The following is a 14,645-nucleotide window of genomic DNA, read 5'->3' as shown; positions in this document are numbered from 1 at the left end:
TCAAGGTAATAAAAGTGTTTTAGCTATTGGACAGAAATATAATCAGTCAAAGATTACTTTGTGTTCTTAGGGAAAAGCTGACCTTAGATAGAATAGATACTTCTTTGTGTGCACATTTGGCAGAGGTGCACAACCTTAGCCTCTGAGGCTCCATGCAGCCCTTGGAATCTTTCCAAAAACTACCATCAAATTACCAATCTTAATATGAAAGAAGGGAAAGTAATTAAATATCTTGCTGCTTTAAAATTAGTTGAAGCTTAATTAAATCACACTTAGTTTTTAACCTAGCTAACCCATGCTAATTATTGTCTTTTTAGAATCTGGTCATCAACATGACACCAACAGACGAAGCTGTTCACTAATCCAAACAAAATTTCACAACATTGTATTAAAACATCTATGGGGCATTTTTAGGAAACACTGCAACAAGGCTTCTGGGATTGCTTTCCTTGACATTAATCCCGCTGAATATAATTCAGCCAATAAATTACACCACGCCTCTGTTTGAGAAGGCTTCCAGAACAGTTTCCAAAGTAACACAAGCAAACATAAGAAAATAAAATGTAAGTCCAGAAAGTTCATTGACATTACTTGAGAAATGAATAAAAGATTAGATTAAAAACAAATAGATTAGAAAAGATTAGATTAAAAACAAATATTCAGGTTATAGTTAATGCAAAGATGTTCCTTATCACCTGGATTTGGCTTGTATAAATTAATTTGCTCTTTGTGTGAATTCCTTTATAGATTTGCAAGGCAATTCCAGTTCTCTATTTAATACTTAATACTGGATGCCCATAATTCGTTTCCTCACTAATTCAATACTGATTAATATGACATTCTAACTCCCTATTTGCCACTGCTAACCCCCTGACACCACTTGGTGATTTTTTTTTTCCAGCATTTGTGCAGCTTGGTTGCAAGTTCATAGTTTTGCACTTCCTATGGCAAAACTATCAGTAAATATGAAGACATCATTTGTATACAGTCCCACCTACATATCAGAAGAAGTGACTTCAGAGATTTGCAACCAAAAATATTATAAAGCAATTAGAATATTAAGGGTATATTTACATTCCCATGTATATGGTTCCTAAAAACATGTTTAATCCTTCATTGCTTTCTTTCAGTATCATACAACTAATTTTTAAATAAGGCAGCAGAATTCTGCTTAGTTTATTTTCAAAGCCTTTGTCACACAGATAAAATTTAGATAGCGATATAAAAATCTATTGTAGTTGTGTATATAATATACTGTATATATTAGAATGTTGAGAATTCTAATATATAGAATTATTAAATATCTTAGATAGTAGAATCATTAAATATCTTAGAACAATCATTCATAATCCTATTTCAGTCCAGACAGTAAAATAATGAGATCATTGCACCTTCTCTCATACTGCCTGCTGAACAGATCATACTGAAATCTGGAAGTTAGCTGAGGAGCGGTGGGGAGGTGAGGTGAGGAGAAGAGAGGAAGAAATTTCTTATTTGATTTTTTTAACTCAGGCCATGTCCAAAAGGAAAATTTCCAGAAAGGAAGAAGGCAAGAGATGATTGAAAGAGTCCTCTTGTCTGATATTCTCCCCTCACCAATGGTAGTGGGAGATAATTCTCCCATTTCCTGGAGATGGGCTGAGCAATAAGGAAAGCAAAGCCAGAAAATCCAACCAATTCAGTTTTAGATAGACCATCTATGTATAATCCAGATAATCTCATTCCACCATGGCTCAGAACAAGAGCAACAGAGACAGGATAGGGATTGGAAATGGGGACAGCAAATGTCGTGGCATTATTGTTTTCTGTGAACTCAAGGACCTGTGGAGAGCAATTTAACTCACTGTAGCAAAATCCCTGCCATCAGCCATTATGACAGTAACACACAACCATTTCCATTAGTTAATGTAGAGAAATGTTTGATTCCTAAGCCCTAGTTATTCCACTGCAATCAATGTCCTGTTCAAATGCTTACATATTTCTTCTTTGTTAACTATATATCTAGAAGAGATAAAAGCAGCGAACAACCCCTAGTTCTGATGAGAATTCATTATGTTAGTCCTTTGCATTGTTTAATACTGCCATCTCTGCTCTATTCCTCCCCTGCAGCCCAGAAATGACTGATCTCAAATGATGAGAGATATTCTTGTTTGAAAATAAAGGATTTTCCAAAATCTATGATCTGTTCTGATCTCCTACCATCTATTGAAGGTACGAGAACAGAAAATAGTCTGCTATTCAATGTCCTCTTTTGACTGCTCTCCTGTATTCCTCAAGGGCAGCAACTGCAAGGTTAGGTTTCTTCTTCAAATAAAATGAGTGCAATTGTGGACTTTTCAAATGCACTTTTTAGATAGGGTGCTATTAAAACGTGTTGATCTAGCCTAAAAGTGGCAGCTCTGAGCAGGCCTTGAAAGTGTTATTTAACTTAATGTGTACTTTTGTCTTGAATGTGGTAGATAGGTCAAAGCTTTTTTTAGGAGCATCTGTTTCTCCCTCAGTCTGACAGGTATTCGTGAATACAAGATTGAAGGTTCATGCTGGAAACTTGGGAGCACTAGAAATACCCAAGGTGATTAAACTGCATAGTCACAGTTGCAAGCTGCCAGTTAAAGAAGGAATAAAAATCATAGGGAGTCAGGGGAGATAGACAAGACAGTATGATGGGTAATACATAAAGCCTAGGTGAGGCTGTGGGGCATCTGCTGGTTCTGATCCAGCACCAGCAAATTGGAGTGGAAAGAAAAATTACAATCAAGCTGAAGCAATTAGATAATACACTTGGAGTCATGTTTTGCCATGTAATTTTGGGAACTACCATCTTTGGGGTTGCACTGCCCCCCAGACAGGCTTGGTGTATAATCAGGGGAATCTCCTGAATTTGTGATTTCTGCTTGAGAAGCAGATGGCAGGAATGCCAGGGTGGGGGGACTTTGCACAATGTTTGTCATGCATCGGTTACACCCATTCCTAGACCAATAGGCCTTTCTATCAGGCCCAAGCCCAGAGATGAGAAAGCAAAGTCCAATCAAGTCCAATCCTCTATTTGCTTACATCTAATAGAACCTTGCCAAACTAAAGCTATCAACATCTAACACTACTAGATATATCCTGAGAGCCTCTAGGAAGTGGGTACCCTGAGTCTCCCCGTCCTCCATTCAATTTGGGAGGGCTCAATCTCTTAATCCAGATTCTCTCTGGGAAAATTCTCTGTTGCCAAAAGTCTCCCCACTGCTCCTCTAGGTGCACATTCCATCACACTCTTCCATGGCCTGGTCATCTCCTGTTTGGACTTTTCAGGGGTGGGTTGTTAGGGGTTTGCAGGGGTTTGAGAGAGCCCTTAGCTAAGTTTCTGTGCAGTTCTGAGAACCCCCAAATCCTACTCTTGGCTGGCCCCGCCTAACCCTCCCACCCCTCCCAGGAGTCCCCACACATCCCATTTTGGACGCAGGTAAGTGCAGGGCATGTGCAAAGGCTTGGGGAGGGTGAAAAACAGGCCTCCTGGAAGTTCGGGAAGGCTGGAAATGGGCCCGTTTCTGGCTCCCAAAGAGTGTCTAGAGCCTGGGAAGGCCATTTTGGAAAAGTAAAAACGCCCCCCCCCCTGCTGTGGTGCAGGAGGCCGACTAGGCCACACCCACCCAGCAACCGGGCAGAGATTCCTTTTCTAAAATTTTTGAAGCCCACCCCTGGGACTATTGTAATGTTCCCTACATGGGACTGCCTTGAAGAGTATCTAAAAAGCTTCAGTTACTCAAAATGCAGCAGCCTGCATAGTTTTGCGCAAGCCTGAATTTGTGTCATCTCTTCTGCAGGCGCTGCTTTGGATACCAATATGCTTTTGGATGCAATTCAAGGTGCTGGCTATCACCTTTAAAGTTCTACATAGCTTAGAGCCAGCTTATTTGAAAGACTGCCTCTCCTCAGTTCATCTATCCAGCCCACCAGAGCAGAGAGGAAGGGCATGTGGCAGGTCCCCATCTGTTAAAGAAATATACCTGTTAGGACCAAGAAAAAGGCACATCTTTGCCATGGGGGTGGGGGGAGAAGGGGGATCGGGGTTTTAAATTGTGATTATTTATTTCTGTATGCCCTGCAGAGTCACTGTTGTGAATTGGGAAATCATATAAATATGTTTAATAAATAAATAAGAAAAAAAAATTGATAAAATTGGACAATAGTTTCTGCAGAAAAAGATAAACAGTCTACAATCATTCCAGAAGGAGATACTGGTTGTTTCCCACTTCTGTAATTTGTGTGAATATGTGTGCGTGTGCGTGTGCGTGTGCGTGTGTGTGTGTGTAGAGAGAGAGGGAGAGAGGGCAAGACTGGGAGGCATTATTTCATGATTATATGGTCCCCCTCCTTACAAATGAATTGGCTTCTTCCCTAATGTCAGACGAAATTCTTCCAAACAGCATTTGGTGGTGGTGATGATAATAATGATGATAATTTTACCATCTTTATTCTTTTTACTGTTATGGTTGTCATAAGAATGGTTGTTAATATTCTGTCAATTGCTGTAAGTTTAATTCATCTAATGTACTGTATTATCAATAGATGCTTTAATTTTATTTGTATTGTGAATGTTCTAATTATCAGTTTTAAATTCAAAGTATGGAAATGTAGTAAACAAATAAACAAAATAAACAAAATTAAATAATGAAACAGCTACTTTCAGACATTTTTCTCCTCTCACACTGCAGCTTGCAGACGATCAGTCTGTGACACAACCAAGCAGAGAAACAGAGCCAGCAGAGAGCAGCATTTGATCTTACTTTCAGTTGTACCAAATGCACATCCACGTGTTTGCTGTCCAGGTCCTGCTGCACGGAGTAAGTCAAATCCCGGACTCTTTCTGATGTCATTCGAAGCCATGTCTCAATCTCAGGCAAGTGGAGAACAATCTTCCAGTCTGCAACTGTGTGGAGAGGGGGAGGCTTTTCATATTGTTGCTCAGGATCAAAATCTTCCCTACCATCTTGCTCGGTTGTAGGAGTCGTATTGATGATCATGGGGGATACATCGGTAGGAACAGCATTCGGTTCTTGTGGAAGGATGGGGGAAAGTGCTACTTCCATGGTTGATGTCAGAAGTTCTAGATCATGCTTTTTGCCAAAGCAGCTGCCCATGTGGAAGAGGAAAAAGGCAAATGGTTAAAAAAAAAACCAGAACTTGGAATAAAACATCCAACAGTTCATAACAATAGAAATACTGCATGTTTTAGGCATATATTGAATGTTGCCTGATGGTTAACAGCACTGGAAGCAGGATGAACTTGTTTGCAATTAACCAAATTAAAATTCTGTCTAAGCATACCCAAATTCAAATCTAAACAATTGTCACATGTATGTGTCAGAAGTTTAATAGCAGAACAGACTTAGCGTCGTTTGGTTTTAATTCTTATGGTTAGGATGATGGACAGCAACCCCAAATGATGGTGTATTAATCATAATCAATTAATCAACAGCCTCCAGTTTCTAAAACTACGCTATTCAAGGTTTACTTATATACTTGAAACTATATCTTCAGAAGAGGTAGAAATTAGCAGAAAAAAAAGAGTTAATGAAAGTTAAGCTCATTTAACAATTCTTAATCAATAATTAATAATGATTATTGCTTGCATGGACACTGAAAATGTAAATAATCTAAGGAATTAAAGAACCAAAATGCAGTATTAAAATGTTTGTACAGGTAGTCCTTGATTTCCGACCACAAATTGAGCCCAAAATTTCTGTTGCTAAGCAAGACATTTGTTAAGTGAATTTTGCCCTATTTTACAACATTTCTTTCCACAGTTGTAAAGTGAATCACTGCAGCTGTTAAGTTAGTAATATGGTTTTGAAGTGTCACTAAATAACAGTCACTAAATGAACTGTTGTAAGTTAAGGACTACCTGTGGTTTATTTTCCAAAGCCAAAATTTAGCCTGCAGCTTAGCAAAGCATATAAGAAGAGTTCTGATGGATCAAACATGAAGCTTTCACAAGAGAAGCCTCTTGCTTCTCACAACTGTAAGCCAAATGTACAACTGTTGCATCAAATTAGTGCAATTCAAGGTGCTGGTTGTCACTTTTAAAGCATCTTTAAAGCACCTTTAAAATATCTGCCCAACCCATCAGAGCGGAGAGGCAGGGAATGCTGTAGGTCCTATCCCTGAGGGAGATATACCCAGTGGGACCCAGAAGAAGGGCCTTCTCCATGGTGGCTCCCTCTCTCTGGAACATCATCTCCCCCCCCAGAGATTAGAATGGCCCTCTCTCTAATACTCTTCCAGAAGGCACTGAAGACCTAGTTTTGCCAGCGCACCTGGGGAACCCAGAGCAGGATGGACCCTGCTTTTCATGTGGTCTGCTGTCCTCGGGGCAGGGGGAGGGGGTGGGAGTGATTTATTTATTTCCAGATTTTGTTCTATTGTACTTTAGTAATTTATTTGATTCTTTTTGTTAGTTTTTATTGTTTTTTATTTTAAATATGGTTTTTCATTCTGTAAACTACCTCGAGTCGCCATGGGCGAATAGGAGGCAATATAAATTCAATAAATAAAATAAAATAAATAAAATATCCCAGGTTAATCAGTAGCACCTCCAATAAGAAAGATCAGCTGATAAATTATTAAAAAGATCTTTCTTTGCCTGAGATCCTGGACAGACATTACTGAACCAAATGTAATTGATATAAGAAGTTTCACACCAATAGCTTTTTTAAAAAAGAATTTTATTTCTCATATTAGGGAATTTTAATCTCTGCCTATTTAGCAAAAATGGAATATACTGATTATTATTAAACTGGAGAAAAAAATCTTGTTTGCTTTCGCTACCAATATTTTACACTGCAAATAATTGACAGACACAAAATGTGTATATACAATTACAATGACAAGTAATTTCTTATAACTATTTTATTGTATAATCAGTTTTGATACTTGGGTTTGAGAAGATACTCCCATTATTATTTGTTCTGCTTCCCAAATGCCAGGAGTTGATAAAATAGGCAATAATTAAATAAAGAAGCACAAAAGCAGGGAGGACAGAAAGAAAACTAAATTAAAGCATACCTGCACCTTGTAAGTAATCTGCCCTGAACTCAATTATGCAGATCAGACAACATTTATTCTTATAATGAAAGAAAAATGGGGGTGAACATTGCTCCCCACAATCTCACATGTGCCTGCAACTCCCCAATATCACTGCTTATTTATCAGGCAAAGTAAATATTTTCCTAACAGCATATTTTTAAAAATGTTCACTGAGATACAGTTCTAGCTGCTGTACACAATATTAAATAAAAAGCAAGTAACTGTTCAACAGGTGTATTCAGACATGTTATGTGGAGAAATTATTATGATTATTTTGCATAAGAAATTACTATAATGGCTATGATTATTATTATTATGCCTAATTTATTATGAAGCTGCTTAGCAGAATCAAAACCCATTTGACTGTCACCTAACTACAAAAGGAAAAACAGAGGCCGCTGTACCCTTCTAGATTTATGGTTATTCTTCAACCTAAGCTAGGAAAACCTCCTTATTTTTCTCTCTTTGTATCCGCAAGAATTCTGCTTGTCAAAGCAAGACAACTAACATGATCTCTGCATCAACCAATTAAAAACATGCTAGAGAGATAGCTGACTTGTGAACTATTTTTGGAAAGAATCAAGGTCTTGCAGAGAGCAAGTCAGATAAATAATTAAAACATCACCAAAGACTTTCTAAAAGGGGGGAGTTTTTTCCAACAAAGCTAACAAATGTTCACTGAGATACAGTCCTAGCTGCTGTATACAATATTAAATACAAAGCAAGTAACTGTTCAACAGGTGTATTCAGTCCTTTCTGCAATCTACCTAATGCATTATTATCTCTAGCCGCTAAATGGATTGAACGATCCACACTGCTTAGCTAAAAAGCTTCTTGCTCTAAATTAGAAGTTTGTTGATTGGATTCAGCATTTGCTAAAAGGCAATCTTAAAATGTATCTATATATCATATATTTGAAGTATTGTTGAACTCTGGACATTTTCACAATAACACCAATGAGCACGAATAGGGCAAATTATCACCCCATTACAGTAAGAAAAGTGAAATGAAAACTTTATAAGGTGGTGGTGTGGGTTTTCTGTGTCACCTAAAGGCCTGTACGGATGAAGCATATTGATATTTATATAGAGCAGCTTTGAAAGCCACACAGAAAGACAAACATAAAAGAAAAAAAATACTGATTCTTATAAATTGGTGGGATTTCTCCATCTTATTTCATAATTCAGTGAAACCTCGGTTCCCATCATTAATTGGTTCCAGGAAACGTGGTGAGGTCCAAAAATGATGAGTACCAAACAAAATTTTCCCCTTAAGAAATTATGTGCTGAGTCACAAGGCAGCCAATACCAACAAGTTCCACCTTGTGCATTGAGTACCAAACCAATGATGAGTACTGGGACAAAATGTTCATAACAAATGCATTGAGCACCAAATCTGATGAGTTTCGAAGCAACTGAGTACCAAGGTACAACTGTATGCATAAAATAAAATAAAAACATTTTATAGGTATATTCCATGCCTTCAATAGAACTGAATTATCTACCAATTGAGATCAATAGACAAATCAATTGAGCTAGATCAATTCCCAAGGAGGACCTATTAAGACATCCCACAGAAACAGAATAACAGCTACAGCACACAACTCAAAGCTCTCAAGAGCCTCGGTAGCGCAGTGGTTAGAGTACAGTACTGCAAACTACTTCTGCTGACAGCCAACTGCCTGCAATTTGGCAGATTGAATCCCACCAGGCTCAAGGTTGACTCAGCCTTCCATCCTTCTGAAGTGGGTAAAATGAGGACCCAGATTGTTTCGGGCAATAGGCTGACTCTGTAAACTGCTTAGAGAGAGCTGTAAAGCACTATAAAGCGGTATATAAGTACTATTGCTATTGCTAAATGACTTATTAACAAATTATAGCCCTTACTGGAAAATGACAATGCTCTTTATCAGGTACAGACAACCTGAAGCAGATTCTCACAAGCAACAAGCATAGGACAGTCAAGCCAACATCAGAACCAGATCCTGTACAAAGATGTATGCCTTGCCTCCACATCTACACTAACAGGACCATCAGGGGCCTAACAATCACACACAAGGTTAGATTTTCCAATACAATATATGTCATCATTTGGTAGCATTTGCCTCTCTGGATACGTAGGATAAATTGAATAAAGTTTGCACAAAAACATTGGATACAAATTTGACCTCAGGACTTGAAACAAAGCCAACTTAATAACAGAGCTTTTAACCTCCCAGGCCAATCCGCAGCTGACTTCAAAGTGACTATTTTTAGAAAAACAGGACATTAATGGCACCATCAAGCAGAAAATTGTTGATCTTCCATATATTAAAGGTTTTAGGCAATTTCAGAAGGTCTCAACAAACATAATAGGTTTTAAACATATTGCAATTGTTAATTGATAAAATACTTGTAATTTATGCCACATGTAACTTGCATCTATATAACCAATCTATCTTCTTTTCCCCCTCCACCCAAATTTCAATCCTACATCTTCAGTTTAACTTCTGTGCATCAGATGAAGTGAGAGGCAGCTCATGAAAAATTATGTCTTTTAATAAAATTTGTAAATCAGAAAAGATTCCAGGGTTTGCTTTTTGCCACTATAGACTAACAAGGGTCTCCTCTACAATGTGTACCAAAAGAGAAAATGTCATGTGCTTTCCCATATTTTTTTTTGCAAATCTAACCTAGTGCAATGCATCCCTCTACCAGACATGAAAATTATTTCATTTTATTTAGTACAAAGCTTTTAACAACAAACACTTAAAAAGCAGTCCATTAAACATGCTCATTTAATTAATTTTAAATAGCATCCTGTAATGGCCAAGGCCAGAGAAAACTATTTTTGTTTTGTTCTTATCACTCCCTCACTGATTCATCACACAACAAAATCTAAAACTTTCCTTTCCAAAAGTTAAAAGTAGCTAAACTGGATAATTGAATACTAAAAAAGAGAATTGTAAGTTATATCTATATACAGTATATATAAAAGCGAAATAGCACTCACGCATCATCACAAAATCTCCAGAACTGTAAAGCTTACAAACTTGAAATTCGGCACGTATGTTCCTCTTGGCTTCTAGGTGCTCACTAAGAAAGGATTTTTTGAAATGACCATCAGAGCACTAGTATTTCATATATTATTATTAATATGCTTTGATGCTAAGGAGTTCTACTTTCTCTCCCCACCTGAAAAGAAATCTGTTCCAAATGCAAAAGACAAGCAGAGGAGAGGAGTTTCAATTTCAGTTTTAGTTTCATAGCACTTTAGTACAGAAGTTGAGCTAAGCCACAGCCAGGCTCATTGCTGTCTCCTTCTTGCTCACACAGCAAATACTGTTTCAGTTTCCAAAGAGTCCTCAACTCTCTCACACAATGACAGGACACCAGCCAGGTGAATACCGATGGATGCTGGTAGGCAGAGGCAGATTTCCACCCCTTATTTTCCTCCCCCAAAACTAAGCCCAATCACATAGTTTAATAACGAAGCATGGGTATAGAACTAGTTGAATATATAATGTAATATACAGAATAAACTATGGTTTATTATAATAGAAAGGAGTCGCTTGAAACACACTATTTAGACAGAAAAGGGTTGGAAATGAAGCCTTCCATGAAACATCATGCCCTTCTCCAAAAAGCCTCAACTTGAACAGAGGTATCTAAGTAGGAAAAGTTCATAGGGAACTTTCATGCACATCTGCATGTGCACAAATAACAATCATGCATAGCTGCAGTTCCCATGGAAATCTGAACACATAGGCTTTCCATAGACATCCATAGGGAGAGTAGCAAAGCTTGTTCTACAAAATAATGCTTCAAGCTGTACCTTATACACAAGAATACAATGTCATAGAGCAAGTATACAAGAGTAGATGTTGTGTTAAGATACAAAATGGCACATTTTATCAGTGTGTCAGTATCACAGTAAGGAACAGATCCATCCTCTTAATAGCTAAAATACAACCATTAGATGTTTGGTGTGGAAAACAGGTTGTCTTAAGTGAGTGAACAATGGAATAATCTGCATTGACTAACAGTTTCAGATCAGAATAGAGCTGGAAGGGACCTTGGAGATCTTCTAATTACACCCTCTATCAAGCAGGAGATCCTATACCATTTCAGCCTCTTCTTAAAAGCCTCCAGCGATGAAGCACCCATGACTTCTGAAGGCAAGCTGTTCCATTGGTTAATTGTTCTCACTGTTAGGAACTTTCTTTTTTATTTCAGGTTGCATCTCTCCTTGATCGGTTTCCATCCATCGTTTCTTGTCTTGTCTTTTCTTCTGTTGCATTGGAAAATAAGTTGACACCCCCCCCCCCCACTTCTTTCTGGCAGCTTCTCAAATACTGGAACGCTGCTACCTATCATCCCTAGTCCTTCCTTTCTCTAGACTAGCCATACTCAATTCCTGCCGCCGTTCTTCATATGTTTTAATTCCAAATATGTTTCAATTATGCGTGTTAGTGTAATGTTCTTTCCACATAGCCCCAGTGTGTTTGCTGATTGTCAAGAAGTTGAGTTATATGGCCAGCCTATTGGTTTCTTCAACTTTTTTTTAAATTCCAGGCATACATTACATTTTTGCTTTTCTGAGTGAAAGACAGGCAAGGCAGCACTACAGATGACAGAGGACTTTGTCAGTGATTCTGCAGTGCCAGAAAACATAGCTAAAAAAGATTGAAAAGGAATAAATCTGAGCTGGGTCTTATATCCCTTAAACAGATAGAAAGTGCTATAGTTGGGAGAAATCTGTCATAATAAAACAAAGGCTATATTAGCTCCCAACTTGTGTCATAATAAAACAAAGGCTATATTAGCTCCCAACTTGTGTCATAATAAAACAAAGGCTATATTAGCTCCCAACTTGTGAAGCAACAAAACAAAGAAGAGAAGCTAGATGAAATGTACTTTTTAAAAAGTTATTTTAGTAAGAAAATATGTCTGTCTCTCAGAAGGAAGATTTGTGGGGAGGGGTTCTTCATCCCCCTCTCTTGCAGCTTCTCCATTTATTTAAAAAAACGAATGCTTGGAAAATGGCTCAGAGGAAAAGAGATAAATCAATTGATAATGCACCCATGTCCTCCAATTATTATTTCTTTCCCTTAAGCATGTGTTGTTCCTTATAATGTTGTGTTTTCTTCATTATCTTCTTTAATTTTTAAATAGATGCATAAAATTATATGTCAGACAGTGCAACAGTTTACAATACGCATTTTCTCCCTAAGAGTGCTTTCACTCTTTGTGTTCACTCTTCTTCACTTCTTCGCTCTTCCTTCAGAAAGTAATTGAAAATTGACCTTCCCTCAACTTCACTTCTACCATCATCTGACCATAGTCAGGAAGGGCTTTGCCTCCAACTGAACTAAATAGAATTCAGATAATGAACTGAACTGTCATATTTCCTAGAGTAATAAACATTCCTTCACACCCATTCCAAAATGAATTGTTACCACTTCTTCCATGTTTTCAACACTTGTTGCAAAAAAGAAAAAGGGGCATGATAAGAAGAGAAGTGAGTGGCAACCTTTTGTGAATGTACCACCCTTTCTATTTTTATTAAAATTCTGCTCTCTGTGATCCTCAAAAGATGCTACAGAGGAATGTGGGCAACTTTTAACTAGATGTATAACAAATATTCCATGTGCAGAACAACTGGTTTTAAATGGTTGGTTTCTGGGCCAAAACTTGAAATGAAACAGTACATTTAACAATAACAGTAATATAATATACTTAATATAGTTAACACAATGACACTATATTAATACTTAAGATAGTTTATTTTTTAAAAAATAAACCAAACACTGTATGGGATTTCACTCATCTGTGTCTCCCCCACACTGCTCAATAGTAGCTATTACTACCACTATTAAAAAGAAGGGGGAAAAGTCATTTAATGTCAGCAACTGATAGTCAGTTTGTTGAAGTTGTCTGAGGTATATCATCAGATGTCAGTTTTCAAAACACAAACTAGCACCAAACCTATATTTAATTATTTTAATACAGTGCTTACTTTATTAGAAAATGCCGATCAGCAAAGAAAAGTGTGGATGGATGCTGGGCTTAGAAAAGAAAGGACAAGGAGTAAGTGTTAGAAACAATAATACTACCGGTAAGCTTTTCTAAAAGGGGCTGATGAAAAAGTAATCAAGCACAGCTTTGAATATACAAAATGAAATAAAAACTCTAATCCAATCTAAGTAATTGCATATTGGTTCAAGATTTCCACACACAATCCTTTCTTCTAGAGGTCTGGAAATTTCTCACCTTCCAAATAGTTCTGTTTTAGGGAAGTCTTTAAGACAAAGCCTCCAGAAATATCTTTCTTGCCTAATTAACTTCAAGGCATTGAGATTTGTTTAGGAATTCAGCCAAATGCCCCTCCCAAGTTCCTTTACTAGAAAATAACATCATAAGGTTACAATTCCTTGTGCTGTTGTAATAGGGAGTTCTGAAATTTGCTTTGCTAGAAGTGCCCGTTATAAAAATCCAAAACTAATCTGCAAATATTCCATGGGGAAAACTCCTGATTTTATAGTAATTACTTATCATTTGGTCCACCCACTCAGACAAAAGTTGCATGTAGCCTTGGGTCACCAAAAGCTATTCACCACTGCTTTACATCTCTGAACACAATATGCTTCCTATATCAACTTCAGGTTTTATTTATGCATGCAACAGATAGCTAGAAAATTTATCCTCTAAGGTTACACATAGGAAATGTATCTTGATTTCTTCAAGGAAGCACAATTGGATTATATTTGTTTTGTATAATTAAAAAAACAAATAAAAATATGAATTTTATGTATAATTGGTAATGCTAAACATTTCTGTTACCAAACACTGCAAAGGTATTAATAGAGTTTTAATAACACTAATCCAGTCATATAAGTGCATACCAGGAATGAACAACAAACTTTCTGCTTGGATTCCCTTCTCCTTGCTTTCCAATGCAAGAAGAAAATGGATGCTCTGGCTTTGAAACAGAAAAGAAGACCTGGTAGAATCAGCATGGCAAAATTTGCTGCCCTCAGATAGTGTTCAACATTTTTCATCAAGCAGAGTAGTGAGAGGGCCTTGTGAACAGTACAGCCCAATATTTAGAGGGCCACAGATTGTTGAACCCTTAATACCAACAACAGTTTATAAGGCTATGTAAAACATTTAAAAAGCACCTCTTTTTCAATCAATAAAGCAGTCACATCAATTTCTAGGTCAATGTGGCTGCTTTAGAAGATGTTCCCAGTTGTCTCTTTATGAGTGTGCATGCCCAGCACTATGCTCTGACAAATCATTTATGTGGAGATAGTTGGGAGAAGCCTCTGAAACAGCAATAAAAGTTTGGAGAAAGCTATAAATATTTTAATGATTCAAACAGATGTGCTTTGTATCCCTTGGTCTCTTTCAAAAGATTTGCCCTAAAGGTTTATTTGCTCATAAGGGAAGGGTTGTAAACCATCCAGCCAAATTTTTCCTTCTGGAAATCAATACCCAGGCAATTTATAAAAGAAGGCATCATACTTTCTAGTCACAAACCTTTAGCGGTAGAGAACTTATGTTGGTAACTGATTCTAAGATCAGATAACT

At 37.3% G+C, this 14,645-nt stretch overlaps 1 protein-coding gene across 3 annotated transcripts in view; it reads right to left on the bottom strand.

Annotated features, from left to right (window-relative positions):
* AKAP6 (A-kinase anchoring protein 6) overlaps positions 1 to 14,645 on the bottom strand; it is a 262,821-nt gene that overhangs the window by 215,178 nt on the left and 32,998 nt on the right. For all 3 annotated transcript variants that reach the window (XM_026710926.2, XM_087921878.1, XM_087921879.1), the window contains one exon: positions 4,776 to 5,121. In XM_026710926.2, coding sequence (XP_026566711.2) covers positions 4,776 to 5,078 — 303 coding nt within the window. In that variant the 5' untranslated portion in view covers positions 5,079 to 5,121. The remainder of the gene's footprint in view (positions 1 to 4,775; positions 5,122 to 14,645) is intronic.

This window comes from Pseudonaja textilis, chromosome 1 (assembly GCF_049901715.1).
Source record: "Pseudonaja textilis isolate UNSWEBS1 chromosome 1, rPseTex1.2, whole genome shotgun sequence".
NCBI classification, from domain to species: domain Eukaryota; kingdom Metazoa; phylum Chordata; class Lepidosauria; order Squamata; family Elapidae; genus Pseudonaja; species Pseudonaja textilis.
The sequence above is the reverse complement of the archived record's forward strand: the minus strand, read 5'-3'. Positions and strand labels throughout refer to the sequence as shown.